General features: G+C 43.4%; 4 protein-coding genes across 11 annotated transcripts; 1 reads left to right on the forward strand and 3 right to left on the reverse strand.

The window, feature by feature from the left end:
* The first annotated feature begins 106 nt into the window (after positions 1 to 106).
* ifnphi1 (interferon phi 1) lies at positions 107 to 2,184 on the forward strand. The gene is given in 6 exon segments (XM_089019340.1): positions 107 to 271; positions 341 to 415; positions 479 to 631; positions 1,160 to 1,252; positions 1,329 to 1,436; positions 2,095 to 2,184. Coding segments are annotated over 6 exon segments (648 nt in total). The 5' UTR covers positions 107 to 142.
* Positions 1,317 to 9,268, reverse strand: LOC148885605 (uncharacterized). 4 transcript variants are annotated; one of them, XM_089019264.1, is made up of 11 exons: positions 9,143 to 9,268; positions 8,873 to 9,033; positions 6,426 to 6,596; positions 5,997 to 6,176; positions 5,480 to 5,538; positions 5,345 to 5,404; positions 4,665 to 4,975; positions 4,393 to 4,512; positions 3,451 to 3,663; positions 2,445 to 2,547; positions 1,317 to 2,357 (listed from the first exon to the last, which is right to left on the reverse strand). In XM_089019264.1, the coding sequence occupies exons 2-11, from the start codon at positions 9,002 to 9,004 to the stop codon at positions 2,348 to 2,350; spliced, it is 1,359 nt and encodes a 452-aa protein (XP_088875390.1). In that variant the 5' UTR covers positions 9,005 to 9,033; positions 9,143 to 9,268; the 3' UTR covers positions 1,317 to 2,347. The 4 variants fall into 4 exon arrangements, with proteins under 4 accessions (XP_088875390.1, XP_088875389.1, XP_088875391.1 ...); XM_089019263.1 differs by having other exon boundaries at positions 1,317 to 2,378; XM_089019265.1 differs by lacking the exon at positions 3,451 to 3,663 and having other exon boundaries at positions 1,317 to 2,378.
* A 270-nt stretch (positions 9,269 to 9,538) lies between these two features.
* dnaaf19 (dynein axonemal assembly factor 19) lies at positions 9,539 to 12,203 on the reverse strand. The gene is made up of 4 exons (XM_089019278.1): positions 11,911 to 12,203; positions 11,620 to 11,687; positions 9,754 to 9,940; positions 9,539 to 9,687 (listed from the first exon to the last, which is right to left on the reverse strand). The coding sequence occupies exons 3-4, from the start codon at positions 9,900 to 9,902 to the stop codon at positions 9,543 to 9,545; spliced, it is 294 nt and encodes a 97-aa protein (XP_088875404.1). The 5' UTR covers positions 9,903 to 9,940; positions 11,620 to 11,687; positions 11,911 to 12,203; the 3' UTR covers positions 9,539 to 9,542.
* On the reverse strand, positions 12,199 to 25,736 carry arhgap27l (Rho GTPase activating protein 27, like). Of its 5 annotated transcripts, none has more exons than XM_089019258.1 (21): positions 25,597 to 25,736; positions 23,065 to 23,183; positions 21,501 to 22,399; positions 20,810 to 20,944; positions 19,803 to 19,958; positions 18,017 to 18,175; positions 17,856 to 17,921; positions 16,873 to 16,986; positions 16,723 to 16,788; positions 16,548 to 16,607; positions 16,286 to 16,353; positions 15,894 to 15,981; positions 15,720 to 15,821; positions 15,530 to 15,628; positions 15,379 to 15,451; positions 15,145 to 15,261; positions 14,961 to 15,059; positions 14,755 to 14,832; positions 13,600 to 13,734; positions 13,424 to 13,529; positions 12,199 to 13,325 (listed from the first exon to the last, which is right to left on the reverse strand). In XM_089019258.1, the coding sequence occupies exons 2-21, from the start codon at positions 23,093 to 23,095 to the stop codon at positions 13,148 to 13,150; spliced, it is 2,829 nt and encodes a 942-aa protein (XP_088875384.1). In that variant the 5' UTR covers positions 23,096 to 23,183; positions 25,597 to 25,736; the 3' UTR covers positions 12,199 to 13,147. The 5 variants fall into 5 exon arrangements, with proteins under 5 accessions (XP_088875384.1, XP_088875383.1, XP_088875388.1 ...); XM_089019257.1 differs by having other exon boundaries at positions 20,810 to 20,947; XM_089019262.1 differs by lacking the exon at positions 19,803 to 19,958.
* Between the last annotated feature and the right edge of the window lie 217 nt (positions 25,737 to 25,953).

The raw sequence follows: 25,953 nt of genomic DNA on the forward strand, positions 1-25,953 counted from the left end.
TCCTGTGCGCGCCTGTACGCGGGGGCGTGTATTTGGAAAGTGAGAGTAGAAAGTGATTTTTTATGCTCCTGTTTTCTTTTTCCTGTTTGGAATGGTATAAGTGCAAAGACGTTTGTGGCATGTGGGAAAAATTACCTTCATCATGTTGGGAGTCAGACGTGCCGAGGTGATTCTCGTCCTTTTTGGTGTGCTTGTACCAACTTTTTGCTGTGACTGGCTAAGAAGATACACGGACTTGAGTGACAAGTGTCTGTCTCTGCTCCTGGACCTGGTCAGTATGGGATCCGCATGGCCTTTTTCCTGCTGTGCATGTAACTAATGACTGTAATAACTATTTTAGGGTGGTCCCATCACAGAACAGGAATTTCCACTTCCATTCCCAAGACATCTTTACAAGCAGGTTGAGAAGTCTCAGGTGAGACGAGCTTGTTTTATCCAATAAGAGTGCATACGTTGACCACTATGTTGCTCCTTGCAGACGGCTTGCAAAGTGACCTTTATCCGCAAGAACTTGGGACACATTTTAGATCTTTACCAAAAAGTCAACACCTCCAGAGTGGGCTGGGATGAGGACAACTTGGAAAAAATGCTCATTGTCATGCACAGACAAAAAGAGGAGCTCAGCTTGTGTGTATGTACCCTCTTTTCGTACATCTCATTTTGACCAAAATTTATTGTACAATCAATAAACAGGATGTTTGTGGAGATTTTAGGATTTCATAGACGCTTGCAGGATACCCACGTGTTGTATTCTATAGACCCTGTTGGGCTTGAAACGATTATTTTACTTTGCAATCAATTACAATACAATACATATTGATTTATATAGCGCTTTAACAACAGCTGAAGCTGTAACAAAGCGCTTTACATGAACAAAATTGAGTAACAAATGAATCACTTGACCAAATAACTGCTCATTCGAAATAAACTATCGCCATAAATTGACTGGTCACCCAACCCGTCAGTGGACACGACCAAAAAATGATCATCTGACAAAAAAAAAAAATCATATCAACTGTCAGATTGAGATTCAGGATTCCTAGTTTGGGAGCCTTTTTCTAATCAGTGCTTGTTATCTGCACTCCCAACTCGATGCATGCACTCATGCAGTATGTCGGTCGCTGTCAACTTCATCATTGGCCGTTTTCTTTTCCTTTAGGTTTCACGAGCAAAGACGAATGGCTGTTTTTCAATTTCCAAAGCGCTGCACCGCTATTACATTAGACTGACCAATACTACTCTCAATGGCACTGTAAGTACTCCTGAGTCACAAGTAGTCGAGAGGATGCGGAACATGTAATTCAGCGTGTGTTTGTGTGTGCTCGCAGGATGGTAACAGCAATTCGTGGGAGTTGATCCGGAGCGAAACCAAAATGCACCTGCTACAGTTGCACCTCCTGGTGGCCGCCATGTGACCTGCTGCCAGCGGGGGCGCCGTCGAACCACTTTTCTACTGCTGCACTTCTATTTATGATCTATTTAATATTTATTCAATATTTTGACAAAAGAATTTTTTTACAATGACGTCCACGATTCATAATTTTGTCTCAGCCTCTTTTACCATGGACACAGGAAGTGACATGCAAGCATGAGTGACAATTTCATTTGAACACTTGATCCCAAATTTCCGTTTTTTCCCTTGAAGCTCTCAATAGTGTGTTTTTTTTTCTCAAATGAATCGGTGTTAAAAAAAACGTTAAATCACGAATTAACATTTTTTTTTTAATCCAGCGCCGACGTTTGAACATGAATCCGTCGAGTAAACGAACACATTCGTGTAGTCCTTTGCTGCAATCTTGTGGTATTTCAAAATAAATTATATTCCTTTTTGGGATGAAGTCAATGATTGGGAGAGTGTAATGGGCTCAATCCTAAAAGATGTGCTCGTGAATAGTCTGTCAATCATTTTACCACAATGGGCTGTGACTCATAAGTGACTCATAAGCAGGCATTCTGAAGTTGACTTGAGCGTTGAAAATGGCGGCTGGTCAAAGCGCAGTCTATTTCCACTGAGGTGGTGATGAGGGGTAGCGGTTGAGTCCAGCTACGGGATCGGACTTAATTTTCGGGAAATAATCCGTACTCGTTGCGCAGGATGCCTTCATGGTCGTTGTAGTCATCAGTCACATAGATGACATCCCCTTCCTCCATGGACAGCTCCGCCCGAGCTCGGTTGCCTCATAGCGGTATAACGCATCACTGGATACATGCCAAATCAGCCAAACTTTATTAGTATGACACAATGAACAAAAAAAACACACAAATCCCATTTATTGGCTGAATCTATGAGGGAAGTCAAACTGCCCCAGTGGGAGAGCGTTGGTGTGTTTTGCCGATCATACACTATTCATCGCTGGCTGAGAAAGACAAACAGACACCTAGTAGATGGAAATAAATTATTCTAATCCATATCAGAGGTAAAAATTGAGCGAGTACTTCAGTACCTTTCTCCAGATAATATGGAGGGAGGGGCATCATTGAGCTCCTCAACTCCTGTGTCGTCATCCAACGGTGGCGGCGGCGGTGGAAGGGCTGGGAGCTCCAGATCTGATGATTGCATAGTACAGTCAAACCTCGGTTTTTGAACGTCTCGGTTCTCATCCCATTCGGTTTTCAACCAAAACTGTCATATTTTTTATGCCCCGGTATACAACCGAAATTTGGTTCTCAACCAAACTGAGTGCATCTGAATGCATCACTCGACTACCCTGTGCTTCCTTACACGTCACTTCCTTATATGTCACGTCTTCCTCATTGTGACCGACGCATTAATATTGTTGTTGTTTTATTTTGGCGAAAATGCTGACATATTTGTTTAAGATCTCCTGAATAGTATGATTTTAAAGCAAGCAGAGGATGGTTTGAAAAGTTAGTGTGCCCTGTGTTTGCCCAAAGACAGCTGGGATAGGTGCCAACACGCCCTGTGGCAGAAAGATAAGAGATTTTTATGTACAGATGTTAATGTTAAAAATTGGTGAAAATAAAAGTTTGTTTTTATAGAATTTTACACATGACCTGCTCTATTATTAAGTTTTTATTCGGTTTATGCGATGAAATAGTTAAAAAGTTGTTTTCTAGACTTTGAATGGATTAGGATTTTTTTACATTGATTTTAATGGAAAGTGCAGTTTCGTTTTTTGAACAAATCGGTTTTCGAACAGGTTTCGGAAACGGATTATGGTCAAAAACCGAAGTATCACTGTACATAGTTACATCTCGAAGTGGGCAATTGGGGAAGGAGAGTGAGCTTCAAAGTTCAGTTTGCTCAGCCAAAAGCCAAAATTAAATGCTAAAAGTTCGAGTATCATTTGGCAACCACACAGAGCGAAAGACGAAGGCCGTAGCGCATCTCACCTTTAAAGTCCACATGTGATTATAGCAGTAAAATTGAGTTAGGAGCCTCAGTGAAGATACGGTTGTAGTGCAGTTTGCAACTGGAGCTCTCCTTACCCAGATGCTCCAGACGAGCAGGCAGGCTCAGCCCAGCGCAGGAAGAAGATGGAGGCTGAGGAGGGGCCGGATAGGTGGGAGGCGGAGGAATGAGCACTGGCAGACGGGTAGCATGGAGGGCAGGCGGGAAGAGGCAGCGGGTGTGCCAGCGAGAGGCGGGGCCCGAGCGGACCCTCAGCGACACGGAGCGGGTGGGGGGCGGGCGTGCTGCCTCTTCGCCCGCGACCGTTAGCGTGGCAGATGCAGAAGAGCAGAAGAAGCAAAATTTGTTTGGGGGATTCCCACAATGCGTGATGGGAAATACTGCAGTTTTGAGTGATGCTCAATGTTGTTCCTTTACAAGGATGAAAAGGCTTCTTCAGCCATAATCTGTACTTCTTTGAAGGGGTCAGACGTTTCGCTCCTCATCCGAAGAGCTTCGTCAGCGAACTAAAGTTGTGCTGGTAACTCTGGCCTTATATATATATATATATATATATATATATATATATATATAGTTATCCCTTGTGATATCAGAGCAGAGGTCTGGCACCGTCACCTCTGTCCATTAGGGATAAATATATGGATATATATAGGGCCAGAGGAGTGACCAGCAAAACTTCAGTTGGCTGACGAAGCTCTTCGGATGAGGAGCGAAACGTCCGACACCTTCAAAGAAGTACAGATGACGGCTGAAGAAACCTTTTCTTCGATGGACCACTCCTGTACGACTGAGAGCCTACACAGACGAAGCTTTTCCAAGGTCACTCGGATTCATATTGGTCAAGATTTGCTCCCCAAAAATAAGTTCCTGTTAGGATTATATTCATTTGTTTGAAATTCGAAAGCTGCTTCAACGTTACAAACCACAGCGCACATACAGTAGATGGATCCTCATCCAAAAATGTCTTGTAGTTCATTGGGGAATCGGTAATGAGTGATTCATGTTTGTGTGTGTGATACCGTCTAATTCCTGGGTTGGCGAGGGAGGGGCCGGAAGGTCTGGCTCTTCAGTGAACGGCAGAGGAAAGTCATGGTCTAGGGGTGGGGGGGACGGTGGGGGGAGGCTGCTCTCCTCCAGCACTGGCAATGATGGCATGGGCATCTTAATATCATCGACATTGTCATATACAGTATATCAATGATTGTGATGCTTCTTGTCATCATCATCATCATTTTCAATTGATCAATTATGAAGTAAAATGAAGCCACATCACCACATTGACTCTACTCACCTGTTTCTAAACTTAGGGGCGGAGTTAGGGGAAGGACAATCGAGGTGGGCAGTGTCACGGGTGGAGGAAGAGGTGGAGGGGGCGGAATTGCAGAATCCAGAGAAAGGGGGGTAGTCACCGGTATCTCAGGGGAATCGGGCAGAGGGGGCGGAGCCAATGTTTCTCCAGAGTCCATCGGATGCGGCGCAGTCACAGAATTCTCACACACATCTTGTAGAGAGGGCGCGGCGTTCTCAAGTGGTGTCGTGATGACATCACTTTCAGGTGCGGAAGGGACTGTGGGCACGGCCTCAGCTTTCCCAAATGTGGAGCTTCAAAATAGTAGATCAAATCACATTTGAGACATAAATCAGCTAAGATTTTCTGTCATCAAAAAATAAAAAAAAACAAATAAATAAACAAGCAGAAAACTAATTGAATGAAACACAAGTTAGGCTAAAAACAAGCTGCTCCCAAGTGCTCCAAGTGACCTTGAGAGTTTTGAAAGGTGCTCATAAATGAAATTATTATTATTATTATTATTATTATTATTTTACTATTGTTATTAAAGTGACCTTGAGTTTTGAAAGGCGCTTACAAATGAAATTGATTATTATTATTATTATTATTATTATTATTATTATTATTATTATTATTATTATTATTATTATTCCTGCTTGGGTAGATGTGATGTATAGTACCTGCCACCAGAGCGCGCCATTGCACACTTGAGACTGAGTTCTGCTACAGCTTTGCTGGACCTGAAAACCAAACAAGACCAACTGCAACTTGGAAACTTAGATTGGCAACAGCGAGTAAAGCACAAAACCAAAAACCTGATGGATGAGCTCAGCTTCTGGATGCTTCCGCCTCCCTCGCCTGCTTTCCCGGTCAGCTGTTGGGGGGACATGAGGGGTAGGGGGGGGGGCACGCAAGGGGACACAAAGGGGCAGTGGGGGTAGAGGGGGAGGCTTACAGCATCAATGGAAGCTCAGTCTCAGACAACAATAAACCACAACAAACTCAAAAGGAAAAAATGTTCCCACGCTCACCCAACTGTGTGTGTGTGTGTGTGTGTGTGTGTGTGTGTGTGTGTGTGTGTGTGTGTGTGTGTGTGTGTGTGTGTGTGTGTGTGTGTGTGTGTGTGCGCGCAAGTGGGCAGAAGAACATGAGTGCTGCCGCGCAATGTCAAATAACTTAGCTTAATGAAATGTGTGTGCGTGCGTGAGCGTGTCATGGAGAAGAGGAAACGGCTTGCTGCGGCAGTAGCCACATCCTGTTAGCATAGACGCTGATTCTATCATTGTTGCATGAGGCAAAAAAAGTGACAGCTGCCCAAAGATGTCGCCGTACCTTGACGCCGTGACCCAATCCATCCAAAAGCTGGTAACTGATTGGCCGACGGCCGTAAGGTGGGCGAGGCTGCGGAGGCTCGGCAGGGGCGGAGATCTTTTGCCCGCGGGGGAATCGGCGCACTGCCGTGAAGATTCCGATTTCTCTACGGGAAACTTTCTCCCGGTGCATCTCCACCGTCTAGTGTGCCAAAACATAAGTCACAAAAAGATGTTTCGGGGTGATTAATCAGCACGTCCACGATTCCATGAATGATGGCCGCTGCTGGAATGAACGAGTGTCATTGAACACAACAAAGGCTCCTAGCTCTTATGTCATTACTTCTCATAGTTAGAGGACTAACAAATTGTACTCCACTACGAATATTCTTCATTTTACAATCAGCAGATTCATAAAAGTCAAAGGTCAATCCCCGACGTATTGGCGTACCTGCCCGATGAGGTTGATGGCCGACTCCATGTGGCCAAGCTGCTGGCTTTGCGCATCCAGTAGATTTAGCACACTGGTAGCTAGCGTGCTAATCTGGTAGGCGATGCTAGCCAGCGATTGGGCAGTCAGTGACTTGGTCTCCTCCAATACTTTGGATGAGTCATCCCCGGCCTGCAAGGAGGACAAATCTCATGAGCACTAGCCTAGCTATGTGTAGCGTTGTCGCTAACACAAGTGTGTGTATGGGCCAGGAGAGCCTTGAAATGGGATATGCATTTTTTTCTTTGATCAGCATTTTTCTAGTTATAATATTAATAATAATAATATATTTAATTTCCAAGCGGCTTTCAAAATTCTCACGCCAGCGTTCACTCAACCCGGAAGTAACTCAGATAGAAAGCTAGCTAGCTAACAGATAGCTAATAGATAGCCAGCTAGACAGTTAGCTAACTAGATAAAAAAGACTATCAACATCGCAGGGATAATATAAGTGGACCTCAATCGGCAGTACATTTGCACCTAAAAGCTAGCAACCATTCATTTGACGACAATGAGGTTAAAATCTTAGCGAAAGAACATAGATGGTTTGAAAGGGGGGTAAAAGAAGCGATTCTTATAAAACAACAAAATCTTTCATTAAACCGGTCTGGTGGGGTGAGGTTCAATTTGGATCGTTCATACAACTAGGCAACTTTCGTAATGCTGATGAGGGTCGTTATGCTGATGAGGTGATACCGGTGGGAGTGGGGGTAATAGGCCAGTCGTTAGTCAGGAATGTAGGGACAATCAGTGGGGCCACGGGGAGGGGTCCCCTGCCCCCCCAACCTGAGAGTAGGGACCTATCATAGCTGTGTCCGGCGCCACCATGTCTGGACATTAGGGATATATAAATAGGGCCGATACGACCAGTCAGACTTTAGTTCGTTGACGAAGCCTCTTGGAGGAGGCGAAACGTCCGAAACCTTCACATTTGTACAGATGACGGCTGAAGAAACCTTCTCATCGATGGACCACTCCTGTACGACTGAGAGCTTACACAGACGAACTAGATAGATAGCCATATAGCTAATACCCAGCTACATAGCTAGCTAGCCAGATAGCTAATAGATAGCAAATGGATAGCAAATAGATAGCCAGCTAGGTAGATAGCTAATAGATAGCAAATGGAGAGCAAATAGATAGCTAGTTTTCTCATTAATTCAAAATACATGTGGGTTACAGTTTAGTATTTTTTCCAATTTCACTTGTAATTTTTATTGTGGTGGAAAGCAAATCATCTTTAACTCATTCACTGCCAGACATGCAAAAATGTGTCCACTCCAGTGCCAGGGTTTTTGTCATTTTCACTCAAATTCCGGGACCCATAGAATATTGACTTTTAGGACTACATAAAAATTCAATACAGCGTTAGAAACCTTCCTCTCTTCTTTCATCAGAAAAAAAAGTTAATTCCTAAATCATATGGGTCTGGAGTTATATGAGCTTGAAATGAGGTGAGCTGTCCAAAATACAATGCAATACACCGACATACATATTGGATTATATGGCGCTTTAACAAGCGCTAATATGGAAAAAATGAAATTCTGCCCCCTTGTGGAAAAGAAAAAAAACATTGCCAGAGGCAATAGCCAGCGCTTTATTGGCACGCAAGCATGAAAAACAAAACTCGAACAACCAAATACATTCGTGAATGGCAGTGAATGAGTTTAAGAGTAACCGATTAGCATATTCAAATGCAAACAATCGAATGCTATCCAACCTAGACGAGTAACAAAAAAAAAAGGGGGGGGGGGGGTAAGGTCTAGACCACAGGTGTCAAAGTCAAGGCCCGGGGGCCAAATCCGGCCCGCCACATCATTTTATTCGGCCCGCGAAAGCAAATCAATCTTGTAAAATTCCATGATGTGTGCTAAAATCCTAATCAAAATTTCTGATTTTTGGATGTAAACCACAATAACAGTCATTATTCTTGACTTCAGATTTGAAAACTAGTTCATTAATTTATTGTGCGATTTATATGTAATATGTGGAGGGGATTAAACATTCTAATGGCTTCCTCAAATTCCCAAAACGGCCCTCGAGAGGAAACCACAACTACAATGTGGCCCTCGGCAAAAAAATGACTTTGACACCACTGGTCTAGACCTAGAGTTTAATTCCAGAGCTCTACAGTTTAACATCTATTACAGACTCACTTGCCTTTATAGTATTTGTATTGTCTTGTGCATAGTTTTTGCAGCAGTCAAAAAATGTATCAAGAAGTGAAAAAAGCCCAAGTTGGACATGTGGGAGGAAGAATGTTTTGTTTGCAGCAATGCTATAGGAGGGTGGTCAGTTAGTTAGTTAGTTAGTTAGTTAGTTAGTTAGTTAGTTAGTTAGTTAGTTAGTTAGTTAGTTAGTTAGTTAGTTAGTTAGTTAGTTAGTTAGTTAGTCGTAGTGTGACTGGCCTGGATGTAGTTTTGGCAGCAGTAGTCTGCCACTTGAAGGAAGTTGTTGTAATTTTCCACAAGAAGCTTCCTAGACTCTGGAGCCTGGTTGAGGATCTTGGCCACTTCTTCTTTTAACTCGTCCGGCTTCATGTCATCGAACTCTGCTGAACGTGTCCCCCCTGTCAACACACACACACACACACATTTCATACATAAAGTGACAAATGATGTGACAATAATTCTGTTCTGAAGATGAAGTCGGTCGGGTACGATGTGATTCTCAAGCACCTGTCCGTCTCGAAGACCGTCTCCACTCTTCTGTGCCTGCCTCTCAATGAATGAATTAACAGGAGCTGCAATTGCACCTTTGTATGTGTGTGAGAGAGAACTATCCCACACGCGCCTTCCCAAGCACTTCCTCTTTGCCATTTATGCAAGTGCATGCGCCAAACAACGCACGTCCGAATTCTGAGAAACTCACTCAGTGGCGTCATCTGGTGGTCATTCCCTTGCATGTACAGTTTTTCAAATTAATTCCTGATTCACTTTTTTGACGACTAAAACTTTTATTCACAACTTGTTGCACTGAGTATTTTTTTCAAAGGCATGGTGAACATTTTTATGGCTACAAATATGTTGGATGAGGTGAGTCATAGTTGTTACTCAGGGTCTGGTGCGAGTTTTGTTATTATTGATGTTCATGTGTGTATGCGTGTTGCTCTTGGGGGTCAGGTGTGTTGATAGGGGCAACCACTGGGTTCCAAGGCGCGTGCTTGTGCCCATTCTTGTCTTTCTTGTGGATCGGCCTCAGATGACTGGTCAGGACCAAATCCCTAAAAAAAAAATCAGGCAAATTCCTTCCATGTTGGAATGGTGCCACCTCGCCTCCCATATCCGACCTGAACTGTTGGTACGAAGCCACGCCTTGCTGGACGGCCCTCAGTTTGGCGTCGTTCTCTCGTCGGTATTTCTCTTCTGCCTCCACGCTGGCGCGTAAATGTTTCTCCAAAGCCGAGAAGTCGATGACGTCACGCCGAGAAGACGACATCTCTCACAGGTGTCGGGTGCACTCAAGATGGGTGCCTCCTGCCAGAAAAGGGCACACATTCACAATCTGTGCCACGCTTAGCAATTTAAAGAAATCTTTGCCATAGGCCTCCAAGCTACATACACGCCTGTACTTACTTAAAAAGAGATTTGCCCAAAGTATACCTGTCAAGTTGTATGGTTTCGGCATAATTTGTACAAGTGAGCACTGATTTTTAGGACACTGATTTGCTGTGGCGACCCCTTGAAGGGAAAAGCCGAAAGGAAAAGAAGAAGGGTGTACATTCGAAATCTGTAAATTTACGGTCCATGACGTCTTATTTTTCTCTCGTTTTGATTTTGTCACCATTACGGCAATGAGACAATGCAGTAATGAATTGGTCTGTAGCGGTTTGATCGCAAGAATCTTGTGTTGCAATTAGCGTGAAAAGCTACAAGCCTATCAATGAACAGTTTATGCCACTCAACAAAACCACACACTTATCGGATTTTGTGACAAAAGCGGAGATTTTGTTCTGCCAATTTGTTGCCGAACACAACCTGCCTGCAAATGTTGCTGATTACTTCTCAGAATTAACAAAAGAAATGTTTCCTGACTCAAAGATTGCATCGGTAATTTAACTTTAGCAATTGACCTTTTTCATTTCATTTAGTATAGGTTGTTAATTACAATACATCCTAATTTATATAGCGCCTTCACAACAGCTGCCGCTGTAACAAAAATTATGTTATTTTTATAACAATGGCTTCAGATTTGGAGAATATGCTTTCTTGTTACACATCCAGTTATGAATATGATTCAAATAGTTCTGAAGAGGAAAACATACATGTTTGAAATCGATTAAAGAATTATATGTGCCATTTTGAGGAAACATTGGGGGAAAATCTCACCCAAAAAAAAGAGCCACAAAATGGCGACCTCCTGTGGCCACCTCCGCTTCCACAGGCTGATAAATTTCTTATATGGACCTTGGACTCCCTCTTCTGGCGGCTTTTGGGTGCAACACGGTTCTCAGACCAAACATGTACAGCAAAATACATTGACGTGATGGAAGGACGCTACAATGCGTCTTTTTTACGGTCAGGGGGCGGTCCTTTCACGACGTCACGTACAGACTCGTCACCAACTCAAAAACAAGACTTCCTAAATATTTAGAGTGAGTCTTAAAACGTAAAGTATAGCTATAAGCGGTGGAATCTTTTTAAAATACGCTCAGTAGAAGTCATTTGAAGCCATTTTACAAATTATGGACACAACTTGTCCGGAGACGTCGGTTGTCCTTTAAAAGAGATCATTGAAATGGCCAAAAGCGCTACATAATTACACCAAAAGTAATTCTTAAATGTTGGAATTCATGATGCAGTTGAAGACATTGTTTGTTCTTTGAACCAGGCTATTTACCAATAAATTCATAGTATTTTTTTATAGTTATTTTGTTTCATTTTACGTAAGATATATGAAACTGTAGATTATTTGTAAAATTGGCAACCGCCTCAGTTTGACAGGTCTGTACCGACCGATTATACGAGCGTAATACCTTTTCAAGATGGGAGACGCACTGTGGCCTGTCTGAGGCCCTCGGTCCATTTTGGAGATTTGTTTTTACTGATAGTGCTTGAAACGTATGAAATTAGCGTGGTTATTATTGGGCAACTCGGTTGTTGAAATACATCAATACACTTCAAAATATAACAAATATAAATAAAGGTGTCCTTACCAGCCGCACGCTAGCTTGATTGATGTTTCTATGGCAACTTCTAACCAGGGATTTTTGTCTTCTCAGACCTTCGATTTAAAATTACAAAACAAACTACACATCAAAAAATTACTTTTCCACCCCGCTCTAAAACACAAACACAAATACGAGTTGCAATGGCGATTAACGATAACTGCTGTGCCTAAACAACGTTACATGTTAGCTTCTGTATCAAACTGACGTTATTGTAAAGTGTTAACGCCTTCAAATTATCAATTAAATCAAGTTTATAAATTAATTGAAAGTTCTTACTAGGTCGCTTTCTTTACGGCCACCAGTCAGGCAAACAAAAACTTTGGTTGCCCTGACGACAGACGGAACACCAAAGAGACCAAAAGAGTCACAGGTAACGCAAAATAACGTAAAATAAACGTCAGAGAAATGATTATTTAAAAGACTATCTTTGAGTCATTTAATTTATGATCCTATTATATATTTCTTTGTATCTTTGAAAAGAATAAAAATAGATATTTTCTTTATCGTGTTACAGTCCGCAAACGTGCACAACAATTTTCATGGTGTCAAAAAAAAAAAAAAAAAAAAAAAAAAAAAATTTGGAAAAAGTTACTGCTCCAGCACCAGTGAAATAATTTGAAACATAATCGTGATAATTGGGAAGTGGGTACAAGTAGGATTATTTGAGCTTTTTCTTCCTTTGCTCAAATGTTCACCTTTCAACCGGATCCTGACAATCGCACACTGGATGTGATCTGAAAATCTCAGGGAAAAAAATCTAATCTGTTCATCATATTATTGCTATTGATCTCATTGTCTGACAGAATGTGAGCATCTCACGTTAACAATGATGTCTTTGGTATCTCAACACAAGTCTTCCTTCCATTTCCTTTTTTTTTCCGGGCATGTCAGTGGAAGGTGTGGAAGGAAGCGTCGACTCCTCCAAGGTGTGCTTTTCCTCCCTGGAGTGCAAAGCGACGCGAGCGTATTTCTACCACACCAAGAAAAAAAATTGATATTCCGTTTCAACAAGATCAATTATAGTTAGGTAAATTTCATCTTAAAATGTGGCAAGATTAACATCCACATTCATCCCCAAAAACCAAAGCAATTCATGGCTCAGATCACTTTAGTGTCTGAGAACTCCAAGCGACTAGCAACATAGCTGCAATGTAAAATACTGTAAAAAAAAATAAAATAAAAATAATGATAATAAGGCCATGATTTGTAAAAAAGTTTTTGAATGAATTCATCAGATTCTCTTGGTTGCATTAAGTGAAGGGGGGTTACTATGTTTCCTGGAGAACTTATATAGAATAAGGTGAATGCTGTCAAGATAAAAGGTGATATTTATAACATTATAATGTGATGATGAAGTCTTTTTTTTTTCTTTTTCTGGTGTGGCACCAATACGCTTGTGTCCAAAGCTCCCTGCTGGTATTGAGGTTTCTCTATCTTGCGGAACGACCCCGTGTCTCTTTTGGAATGCCTGTCTCCGATCCATGTTGCGGAAGGTTTCACATGCGCAGCGATGCTACCTCTGCACAAAGATGGCCTGGAATTCATTTAGCATGAGTTCCACAATCTGGCTCTGGAAGACCATGTGAATGGTCATGTTGGCCGACTCAGTCTGCGGGCGCAACAGCGTGGGCCCAAAGACGATAGCCAAGCTCTGGACCGACATTCGGTTGCCGTCTTTGTGCTCCACCACTCTGTGTGTGAAGGAAGTGGAGAGTTAAAAGTTAGGGGAGTCTTCAAGATGGCGGATGCGGTGTGGGATAGGAAAGTGGGGCCAGAGGGGAAAAGATACCTGAGGAGATGCCTGAAGAGAAGCTCCATCGTATCATGATTGGGAAGCGGCAGAGAGCGCACCAAGTCCTTCATGTAGGACACACGCAGGCTGTAATCATGGATTTCTACAGAACAAAATACGAAAGCCTTAGAGTGGGGCGAGATATGGCGCATATGTGCGGATGCGGGACTGACGGATGGCGGCGATGAACTTGTCGAAAAAGCTGAAGGGGAAGAGCGGCTCTGGAAGCTCGCGGAGGAACAGCTTGAGGGCTCCCGTCAGCACGTGGATGTCCTCCCACTGACCGTCGTCCACATCTAGATGCTCCTCTGAAAACAAGTGGGACAAAAATGAAGTTCAAGATGGCGCCCGAGTATACAGGCGTCAGCAAGTGCTCTCACAAGCCTTGCTTTTTTTTGTTTTTTTTTGTGTTATCTTTTGTCACTTTAAGTTGTTGTGCGTCATGTGGCACGGATACGGATTGTTTATCAGCACTTTTGGCCACGAGATTCTTCAAGGAGGAGACTGTGCTGAGCGATTGCACCTTTTCGGGAGCAGAAATATGGCAGCACCGTTTTTGATTGGGAGGAAGGTCAGTGCCATTTGAGTGTCATCACTGGACAGCTGTGGGGCAATTATCATTTTTTTGCGCCTATGATGGGCAGCATTTTCACAGCAAAAAGATCGTGCTGTTGGACAGTCTGTGGCTAGATGGATGCATGGCTTGAGGAGCCCACAATGTGAAGAAAGGAGCGTCAGCGCAGAGCGCTGATGCGTATGTGGAACTGTCGCAGCTTGGAATTGAAGCGGATTTACATGGGACAAGAGATGTTAGACAATCTTTTTGTCGTCAATGGATGCTACAGCTTCGTGTTTGCTTTCAACATTTAGCTTGTAGCGGACGTGCACATTCCACCATGATGTCCCGGATCCACTGGTGAAAATGACGCTTTGATCCTCTCTTCTTTCATCTAGAGCTGCTTCATGTAACGAAGAGGGTACAGAAAGTGCTTAAGATTGAATGACTGTCTGTCTTTTATGTTGTGTCACATAATTTGTTATTTATTTTTTGTTGTTGCTTTGACTTCAAGGTGGCGCCGCGAGAGTGGCTGCTTTTACAGCAGCTCCTGTATTTTGTTTTTTCTACTTCTTTCTTTCCTTTCCTCTTGTGTTTCTGTGAAATGTAAATTTCTCCATTGCGAGACTAATAAAGGCTAATCCAATCCAATCCTAACATCATGTCAGTTTCTCCACATCGCCATCCACATCAACTGGGATCAAGGACCACCACCCAGGATAAAAATGGAAATTCAGTGAGTGGGAAATGAGTGATTGGCAGCGTTGCATACCGTGATCGGCTTTGTGTCGCAGCTTCTGGATGACGGCCAAGTTGCCGCTTACACGGTAGATGCCGTCCACATCAAGACCTGAACACACACACACACACAAACACGCATGCACGGACGCGCCCATAATACATCGCTGGAACGTGAATCATCTCAAAACAAGTGCTGACCTGATAAGGTGTGTGTGTTTTTGCGTGTGTGGGCGCTACCTCTCCTCTCCACAGCTTTGATGCACTTCTCCACAAATTTTGGAATGGTTGTGTTTTCCCTGTGACACAGTGTGTCCAGATGACAGCCGAATACGTTGTCTGAAGAAAAGAACGACGACAAGCCACCAACGTCACATCGCGTATGACATAATCACGCGTGGACACAATGTCCGCCATCGCTCACCTCGTATGTACCCTTTCTCCTTGACGCTCTGCAACGTAGGCCTCCTCTGGAGGAAGCGTCTGAGTTTTGTGCGAACTCGGGTCTGCTCTGTGTCTGCGCCTGACAAACTTCTGTTGCCTGCCAAAGGGAAGACAACATCGTTAGTGACGCAAGGTTGAAATAAGTAGACAGAAAGTAATCACAAAATGGCGGCGGCAAGTGGGTAATGGGGTGTCTTTAGTTGAAATCACTCACTTGCCCGCTTCCTGTCTTTATCTTCTTTGTCCGAGGCTCCGTCGTCATCATCGTCCGATGCGTGCTCTTGTTCCTGAAAGACACACTTCCTCATTTATGACTGTGTGTGTGTGTGTCTGTCTGTCTGTCAGAGAGAGCCTCTTTGCCTTACCAGCTGTTTGATGGTGTCATGTACGACTTTCAGCCAATCAGTAATGATACTCTCTGTGTCGTACTGCATCAGGTACTCGCAACCTTGACGAGTCCTCAGCTAAACACAAAAACAAATACACACACACACACACAGCACATTAATAAAATCTGGGACAAAAATGACACGCAACTACAGTCACGAGGCTGACCTCTATGACATTCTTCTTGGACGACTTCTCCTTGGGTGCCCAGCACACCGAAGCTCCTCTCAGTTCCACCGTGTATTCCGGAACAATCTGGGATGCCTTAGACTGAGTGACGAGACAAGACGTGAGGATGGCAGGAACATTTTGAGGGGTGAAGGTGAAAGGTCAGTTAGTCACCATGGTGCTGCTGGGCGCAGATTTGGGATCCCGGTGGAAAGTTAGGATGCCGCCGTGCAGAACAGTCCAAGATTGACTCCAGTTCTTCCTGTCAGCACGACCATGGGATGACAATACAGTAATTTCTTGTTTTTGATGGTTAATGGGGACCAGGACAACCCGCGATACAAGAAAATCCCCTGAGTACAGTTAGATAATAATACCAATACTCATACTACTACTACTACTACTACTAATAATAATAATAATAATAATAATAATAGCAACAACAATAATAATAATAATAGCAACAACAATAATAATAATAATGATCATCATCATCATCACCATAATAATACTTTTTATTTCTATGGGCCTTTCAAAACTCTCAAGGAAACAAGAAAAACCCTCACCGGATCTTTTTGCCGTTATCGACTACTTTGGTCTTGTTGACGATTCCCGCCTTCTCCAACAGGTGTCCCTGCAGGCACAAACAGAAAGTCACATCATCACTGTCATCCAATGTCAAGACATGGCCGACCGTCAGCAGGAGGGCGCCCGCAACCCGGGTTAGTTGAGCCTGTCCAAATGCGTTTCCACAGCAACCACAAACAAACGGAAGCACAACAATACAACAGATGTCACTGGCCAATCAAAGGGCAGGATCTGGTGTACCTGCTGGGAGTCTGAGCTGCGATCGGAAAGATTCCTCCTCAAGCTCAACCTATCACAGAGCTTGACACACAATGAAATAATCATCACGCGGGTGCGTGTGTATATCAGCGTACGTGTGTGTTTTTCAGTGCGTTTAGGCGTGTACAAGTGTGTGTGTGCGCGCATGTGTGTGTACCTGCGTGGTGTCCGGCGAGTCTTTGCTGAAGTCGGCAATGTTCCTCCAGTGTCGCGAAGCAAACGTCTAGCGAACATAAGCACGTTTGTCAGCCCGCCGCCAGTCACGTGACACGCGGCAACACGCTAATGGGCACCAGTCGCAACTCACGTCCTCGGCCACGCTGTGTCGCCATGCCACGCGCTGATCGGGCTTGCCGTTTGCCATCCAGAGGCCATCTTGGAGCTCCAGGTGGGCTCTGGGAATGATGTGCTGCCGAGCATGCTGGGAAAACGCCGTTGAACATGAAAAACAGTGCAGGTTGTCATTGAGAGACATTTCAAATGAATTTTGGTTGAGATGCGATTGAGTCAAGTTCTTCTCTAAAACCAATTACAATTTGTCTATTTAAAACACATAGCTACTGCTCACTTAACAATACAATGAGAACAACTATAGACACAATTAACTCATTTGCTGCCATTAGCGAATTTATTCAAGAACTGAAAAGCGTGACGTTGACCGCCATTACCAAATTTGTTTGGGTTTTTGTTTTCGTGCAGAGCTGTCGATAAAGCGCTGGCCATGGCCTCTGGCAATGTTTTTCCCTTCCACAAGGGGCAGCATTTCCCTTAGTTCCTTGTTAGCGCTTTGTTACAGCTTCAGTTGTTGTTAGAGCGCTACATCAGTCAATGTGTATGTATTGTATTTAGTACAGCTGCCCCATTTCAAGCTACATATAACTCCAGACCCATATAATTTATGAATTAACTCTTTTCTGATGAAAGAAAGGATCTAAAGATTCTTACTGTTAGGGCAATTTGCTATACTAATGACCCTAACATTACGCTGGATTGAATGTTTATGTAGTCGCAAAACTCAATATTCTGTGCGTTCTGCAATTTGAGTGAAAATGACAAAAACCCTGGCACTAGAGTGGACCCATTTTTGCACATCGTCTGGCAGTGTACTAGTTAATTTTACATTGCTATTAATTAGATTAAATTCTGAACATATGTATTACGTGCTTAACACCGAAATGATTCCTAAAATGACATAAAAAATCTCTAATTGAGATTTTGAGATGGGATACTACAATCTGTGAGACTGTGTACGCCTATCGGGGTGTGTGCATGCGTGATGGAAGAAGGTACCATAGTGAAGACAGTGTCATTGTCGTGGTGCACGTCTACAGGGTAATCTTCTTCTGGCAGTGGAGGCTTCAGGTTCCATCCATGCACACATTAACACACATAAACAATCAAAAGTGAGAAGTATAACCCATGAGCATCAAAGTACGCCAATGATCTGGTACCGGGCCATCATCGGGCTTGGCTGGGTCATCGGTCGTCATGAGGGCAGCATTGGGTGCCGGCTTGGGCGCGGTCCAGGAGGTGGCACCAGACACCGGGTTGTAGTAGTAGAGCCTCCCAGAGTTTTGGTCCATCAGCTGTTCCCAAATCTCAGAGCCAGACTGGAGGGATAGCCCTTCTGCAATTAGCCCACTTCAAGGACAACCGACGTCTCCGGACAAGTTGTGTCCATAATTTGTAAAATGGCTTCAAATGACTTCTACTGAGCGTATTTTACAACGATTTCACCGCGTCTAGCTACGTTTTAAGACGCTGAATATTCCGGAAGTCTTGTTTTTGAGTTGGTGACGAGTCCTCACGTCACGTCACTGAAGGAACGCCCCTGACCGAGAAAGGACATACCTTGCATCACCTCAATGCATTTTTCGGTACTTTGTTTGGTCTGAAAACTTTGTGTTAATGTGTGTTGATGGCGAAATTAGAAGGAAAACACATAAATAACGTGATGGTGAATCGTTGTATGTTACACCGAGACAACTATTTGATATTCGCTGACAAAAATTCCAAGCTGAAAAATCAAACCATTTCCAACTGAGCTCTGGCGCCATCTTCTGCATTTTCTGTGACGCTACACATCAGTCTTGATCTCTCAAAATGACCAGGAAGACCTTCTTTAATCGATTGCAAACATTAATACTTTCCTCTTCAGAACTATTTGAATTATATTCATAACTGGATGCGTAACAAGAAAGCATATTCTCCGAATCTGAAGCCATTGTTTTGATTCTCGAGCAAGGTAAGACGTCTTGGCGTGACGTCACGAACTGGGGGCGGGACTTTCTGAAAATACCCAATTCGCAGCTCAATTTTTTGCAGATTTTGGACACTTTAAGTGATTTTTATTGGTGTTTTGCATTTGACTAAAATATCAGCCTGCGTGTTTTGGGTATTTTATATGCTATAAAACATTTTTATGATGTCAGTTAGGAAACAAAAAAATGGTGTCGGTTGTCCTTTAAGTTCCCCCATCTCCCTCCAATGTAAAATTGTGCATCTTGTACCATTTGTGGTACTCTGGCTCCCTATAGTGGTATGTTAAGTAATAATTTCTCATTCATTCTTAATAATAATAATAATTAAACATTTTATTTCTAAGCATCCAAGGACACTTAACAGTCACGGGATAAAATTGTATTTTTTCTGCGGGTTCTTATTATTTTTATGTATTTTTTTTTTTCATTTATTTCCATGTAAAATCGGTTTGTTTTGAAACCTGAATTCAGGCACAGGCTTTATGAACTCATTCGCTGCCATTCCCAAATTTATTCGGGAATTGAAATGCGCGATGTGGAACGCCATTCCCGAATTTGTTCAGGTTTTGGTTTTTCTTGCGAGGGTGCTGATAAAGCGCTGGTCAGACCTCTGGCAATGTTTTTCCCTTCCATGAGAGGGTAGCATTTGCCTTTTGTCCATGCTCGCATTTGTTACAGCTTCAGCTGTTGTTAAAGTGCGATATAAATATGCATGTATTGTATTTTGTACAGCCGACCCCATTTCAAGCTCAGATAACTCCAGACCAATATAACTTAGGGATTCACTTTTTTTCTTGATGAAAGAAGAAAGTGAACGGTTTCTTATGCCTCATTGAATGCTTATGAAGTCCTAAAACTCAATATTCTGTGGGCCCTGCAATTTGATTGAAAATGACAAAAAACCCTGGCACTGGAGTGGACACATTTTAGCACATCGTTTGGCAGTGAATGAGTTAAGCGTCTTTTGTTTTGGTACCTGTGGCGAGGATGTTGGTGACGAAGCGGATGGGACAGGTGACGCGACAGGGGGTGATGGCGGGTGAGGCGAGGGCGAGCGTGGGTGTGACCAGGTGGTTTGTCGCGTCAGTGGGTGGAAGTAAAACACCCTTCCGCTCTCCTGGTCCGTGTGCATCTGCAACGAAACCCCCCTTCGCAATAAAATCACCTACTTCCTGTCACTCGTGGACATTTTCCTGCTCTCCCCACAAAAAACAACCATTCACATAATTAATAATCTCAAATGTTAACATTCTTATTTTTAATGCTTGTTAATGATAATTCAAGTTTCAATGTCCTCGTACTGTCCTCACTCAGATGTTTGGGCTTTGTCTGAGCGAGAGAGTGATGCAAGACATCCCGAAGGTTGTTCGTACATTCGTTCATTTTCTCAAGAGTGAGAGGATTGAAGGAGATTTATTTAGCTCTTTTTATCTTGAATCGCCTCAATTCCCGCTTCTGCAAGTATCAGATGAGGCCCCAACACTTAACTCATTCATTGCCAGACGATGTGCAAAGATGTGTCCACTCCAGTGCCAGGGTTTTTGTCGTTTTGACTCAAATTGCAGGACCCAATTCAGTGTAAGAAACCTTAGACTCTCTTCTTTCATCGGGAAAAAGAGTTCATTCCTAAGTTATATGCGTCTGCAATTATCTAAGCTTGAAATGGGGGTGGCTGTCCAAAATACAATACAATACATATTGATTTATATAGCGCTTTCACAACAGCTGATGCTGTAACAAAGCGCTAACATGGAAAATAGGGAAATGCTGCCCCCTTGTGGAAATGAGAAAAACATTAACAGAGGTCTGACCAGTGTTTTATCGGTACCCCCTGCAAGAAAAATCAAAACCCAAACAAATTCGGGAATGGCACTCCACGTCACACTTTTCAATTCCCAAATAAATTCGGGAATGGCAGTGAATGAGTTTTTCAAAATAAAAGTCCACAATTCTTTTCGACATCTCAAATCTGCACACACTGACCTGCCATCCTTGTTGCGGGCTAAGTGGCGAGAGGCTAATTATTTCAGAGGAGGTGCTTGAAGAGGATAGGTTGGGCCCCGCGTTAGAGGGGGCGGGGTCAGGCAACTGCGATGGTTCAGAGGCGGGATCACAGGTCTGCTGGTGACACACACACACACACACACACACACACACACACACACACACACACACGCGGATGAATTAATATTTCAGGATTCTTCCTCGGGTTTCTTGTGTCAGCCGCTAGTCATTGCCATGGCGACAATAAGACAACTCAAAGCCGTCTAATTCCTCATTATGCCTCGCTAGCCACAGTGGTGACATCCCATCAACATCAACATAATGCCAGATAGATGCCACCTAGATCGCTCGTCAAACTGAAGCTACTAGCCTCTGGTCAACATAGTTCCTGCTTAACAGATTATCTCAAACATTGTTGACAATGTCTCTCTGTATGTTTTTGTGATCACTTCTGTTTGGCGACGATAAGGTGCACAGACATGACCATGTTGATTGATTGTCATTTTTGTTTGAAAAGATCACATGACAGCGTCTGGAATTTCAATATCTCTAAACGATGAATCAATTATCAAGGCAACTGTTGATTAGTTGTTGATTTAGCGAGGAATTTGTTGCACAACCACAGTGGAGATTTGTCACACATTTCACACGGTTGGCGATGGGCCTTTACCTGTTTGGGAGGCGCAGCCGGCGGGTTCAACTCTCCAATCAAAGCATCCAGGTGCAGATCCTGGATGGACTCGTAGATGTGGTTGGACTCTTTTTCCTCTTTATGTTCCTCCTTATCCTCCGGATCGTCGCTGTCCTGGTCACTATCCTCCGTGGCCTCGATTATTTCCTCTTCCACTTCCTGTTCCACTTCTTGTTGTCCGGCCTTCGCCTTTTCTTGGTGGTCCTGCGAGGGTCCAACCTCAGAGTCTTTCGGAGCCTGTAGATTGGGTACCGTAGGCGTATCTACGGGGATGGGCAATGTGTGGGCTCGTGGGGTAGATGTGTCAACCGCGATGAAACCGATGTTACTATGCTCCTCAGGCAGTGTTTTCCCCGTTACGCCGTCAGTTTTGTCGGCATAGTCAGGACCCGAAGGGGCGCCGGAGTGGCGTGGCAGTGTGGTGATGGGCGGCGGCAAGTCCAGGAAGTCTAGGGGGACGCCAAATGTGGACATACGATTCTCTGTCTTGCGGTAACCACCGGACGTGTCCGGTTTGAGCCGGATGGGCACTTCGTCGCCGGGTTTGCTTTTGTTCCCGCTTGGCTCCTCCATGACCTTGGGAATGTGGATCATGACGGGGACTGACACAGGAACCGGAGCCACGGGAGTGGGGACCGGGGTTGCCTCGGAAGCCGGCGGGTGGGCAAAGTCCAGAGGGGATGGCGCGTCGGGTGGGAGCTCCTTGACATATTTCGCCGGGATGTAGAAGGGTTTGGAGGTGTGGTCGCGCCGCACCTGCCACCAGTGGGCGTTGGTCTTGGCCAGCAGGACGTAGCGCTCATTGGGCTTGATGGAGATGATGGCGCCATCGCGACCCTCATACTCGTACTGGAACTCCACAAGAACCAGACCCACACCTTCAACAAAAACAACACAGAGTTCAGAATCAGGGCTTAGAGTTGGTTCAGAGTTGTCAAACGGTTTGAGACCAACTGGTTTATTCACTCATTCACTGCCAGATGATCTGCACTCCAGTGCCAGGGTTTTTGTCATGTTCACTCTAAATGCAGGACCCAGAGAATATTGAGTGAGTTTTAGGACTAGATAAACATTCAAATCAGTGTTAGAAGCCAATTTTTTTTTTTAATAAAAAAAACGAGTTAATTCCTAAGTTATATGGGTCTGGAGTTATTTGAGCTTGAAGTGGGGGCAGCTGTACAAAATACAATATAATACATATATATATATTGATTCATTTCGCGCTTTAACAGCAGCTGAAGCTGGAACAAAGCGCTAACATGGACAAAAGGCAAATGCTTCCCCTTCGTTTAGGGGAAAAACTTTGCCAGAGGTCTGACCATCGCTTTATCGGCACCCCCGGAAGAAAACACCAAACACAAACAAATTCCGTAATGGCGCTCCACGTCATGTTTTTCAATTCCCGAATAAACTCAGGAATGGCAGCGGATTAGTTAAGTGCGGTTTCATTTAATCACAGAACGCAAAAAAATAAAAATAAAAATAGCTACTGTATAATTCTAAAGCGAACCCAAATCTGATGAAAAAAATGAAACAGACTAACCTTTCCCCATCAAGGCGGATGCAGTTGCCATGGTGATGTCAGACACGGCCCCTCAGCTTGACGGACAGGTGGCCGCGCCACGGGTGAGGGGTGAAAGGTTAAACGTAACCATCCGCTATCTTTGAGACAACAGGAAGTACAAATATTATCCGAAATGGGCCAGAGTATACACCAAATGATTGTCAGTGGAATGTTGGAGGTGCTTGTGTCCACCCTGTCATGACATGTCCTAACTTACACTCACTCTCACACCAGACGATACACACAAAAACACACTCACAATCAACACACACAAACATGCCAATCAACACACACACACACACACACACACACACACACACAGTCGGTGAACATTTTGACGCTAGTGACCACCCAAGCCAACACATACATTTTTCCACGTATGACATCACTTCCGTCGCCAAATAAAGATCATATTGTTTCGTGCGCACACACACACAACACGCAACCACGCACACGCACAGAACAATAGTGGGAGGTGTAGTTCAACCTTGTTTTGTTGACAGAGGGAAGTGTCTACTTCCTGTTCGTCCAAAGCACCACCTATCGTGTCACCACCCTTTGGTGACATCACAATCACGTGCTCGCATGCATGCACCCATGCACACATAATGTTTTATATGTCACTTAGTGAGTTAGTGCAGAGAGCTCCGGGTTCAAAGTCTTGTGACTTGTTTGACATGGCAAAGTGACTGACACATTTGTCCATGCTCACACCATACCACAGTGTGAATGTGTGTGTGCGTGTGCGTGTGCGTGTGTGTGTGTGTGTGTGTGTGTGTGTGTGTGTGTGTGTGTGTGTGTGTGTGTGTGTGTGTTTCCTGGCTCTGAGTCCAGCAATAATAGTACGACTGCTTCAAAGTCAAATGAAGCAGTTTGATCACTTATGTTGCACAAATCATGCTGTTCTGATTTATGTAATGGACTGCTCGCCATTCAGTTGCTGAGCACACCCGGAGACAACCCTTCATACCGTCCCTGAATGATAGCAACTTTATTTTTTTTATTAAAAAAAAATTACAAGGATATTATGGGAGTAAAGTTGACTTGCATTTTAACATTAAATTCAACCACATTTAGTGGTGTGCAGTGGCCCAAAGAGGCAAATAGAAAACTTTTATGAATGGACAAGTAAGTTAGCATTATGCTACAAAACAAGACGTTGCAATATGAATATTAGACAACCATGGCATCCTTCTTTGAGGAAAAGCCGGGATCGAACCCACGACCTTTGTGCTGTGAAGTCAAAGTGCTAATCAATCAAATACCAGGCCACCCCATTGAAGATACGTGACGTAATATGAAGTGCAAAATGTAACAAAGGACAACTGAACAACTGAAGATGGAAATCTAGCAGGAGTGGGAAATAATTTGACCTACAAAGCTTCAACAAGAAGTGGAAAAAAAGGGTGAGATAAACATGCACATGTCGCAGGAAACATTTTGCAGGCATCAAATTCAAAATGAGGGAATGTTTGCAGCTAATGCTAATGCTAATAATATTAATAATAATAATATCAGTTACAATATTACATATTTTGTCTGTTATTTATTCAATTCAATATGTGTTGTAAAGGATTGGAAAGTCAGTGTATAGTGGTGTCATGTACATTTTACAAAAGGTCACAACTTTATTGGAAACGGGTTTGTACCACTGCTGCTATCATATTGCAAAATACTACAATGACTACTCGTCCGCTGATGATACTACTGTATAGATACAACTGCTACCACTGCTATGGTATTAGATTATATACTATTACATATTATATATGCGTGTATTCTATTCCTAATAACTGTGCAATTCTCAAAAAAAATCTTACTATAGTGGCCACAATGATAATACAAATTCTTCTAACATGATATGATAGGATACAACAATTAAACAATACTACTATGACTAATTACGAATACAATGACACTACCAATACTCTGATAGCTCTCGGACTAACAGTGTATTATCATTTGTACAGTATATACTGCATTCCTATACAACAATTAAATATTACTTTAAGATACACTATACACTAAATACTATTACAACTATAAGAGTAATACAATATTATACATCTACTCACACCGTGATACAAGTAAATTACAATACGTACAAGTAAAAGTCACCTAGAAATCCTACTCTTGTACTTCACTGCCTGAAAGGAGAAAAGGGTTGAGTACTGTACTGTACTTGGTTCTCTGTCGGGTGGCGTGCGCGCAAGCTAACACACCCAACCACACCGCACATTCCAGGCACACGCGCACATCCAGGCACGCACGCGCGTAGGAGCACAACGCTAACAAGCTAACACAGCACAATCGCCACTTAATGCTCTCTTCCTTCCTTCCTTCCTATCTTTGCCAAATTACTTTGCACAGAAACGAAACTTCTAACACAACCCAACGACGAGTACGACAAACTCGAGCTCGACAAAATACGCAAATGGACAACTAGCTCCATGACAGCGTGTGCGTCTGTGTACATGTACCCAAGTGTAGTAAAAAGTAGTTTAGCGTTACCTCGAGTCCAAGGAGAAGCACAACAACAGTCATGACGGTATATCCTTTTGTACTTGTGTACTTGAAAATTACGTATGTTCGTGTGTGTGCGCGAGTGTGCGTGTGTGTGCGCGAAAGTGTCTGAGCGTGTGTATGTGTGTGTGAAAAAAAAAACAGAACAGGTTCCTCTGTTTGTGGCCCCTCCCACCTTCAAGAGCTGCTCGCTTCGGCTTGCCCCACTCGCCCCGCCCTCATACTGATTTCGTACCGCCTACCCGGAAATAAGCGCTTAAAAAACTTAAAATATTAAAAATACGAACAATTCCAGAGACATTGTTAAAAATTGGTAACAATATGAAAACTGAAATATGTATATTA

The sequence above is a fragment of the Hippocampus bargibanti genome, linkage group LG17, assembly GCF_051943395.1.
Source record: "Hippocampus bargibanti isolate YZ-2025 linkage group LG17, ASM5194339v1, whole genome shotgun sequence".
In the NCBI taxonomy this organism is placed as follows: domain Eukaryota; kingdom Metazoa; phylum Chordata; class Actinopteri; order Syngnathiformes; family Syngnathidae; genus Hippocampus; species Hippocampus bargibanti.

Coding starts and splice junctions, on each gene's coding strand:
- LOC148885605 (XM_089019263.1), bottom strand. CDS start 9,004: ATGAAGCCGGACGAGTTAAAAGAAGAAGTGGCCAAGATCCTCAACCAG. Junction 4,976..5,344: donor ATGGCGCGCTCTGGTGGCAG/GTACTATACATC, acceptor ACTATTTTGAAG/CTCCACATTTGGGAAAGCTG. Junction 4,513..4,664: donor GCCCCTAAGTTTAGAAACAG/GTGAGTAGAGTC, acceptor CATCATTGCCAG/TGCTGGAGGAGAGCAGCCTC.
- arhgap27l (XM_089019257.1), bottom strand. CDS start 23,095: ATGGCAACTGCATCCGCCTTGATGGGGAAAG. Junction 16,789..16,872: donor GACACAGCGTGGCCGAGGAC/GTGAGTTGCGAC, acceptor TATGTTCGCTAG/ACGTTTGCTTCGCGACACTG. Junction 16,354..16,547: donor GCAGCTCAGACTCCCAGCAG/GTACACCAGATC, acceptor TTGTGCCTGCAG/GGACACCTGTTGGAGAAGGC.
- dnaaf19 (XM_089019278.1), bottom strand. CDS start 9,902: ATGTCGTCTTCTCGGCGTGACGTCATCGACTTCTCGGCTTTGGAGAAA. Junction 9,688..9,753: donor GCTTCGTACCAACAGTTCAG/GTCGGATATGGG, acceptor TTTTTTTTTTAG/GGATTTGGTCCTGACCAGTC.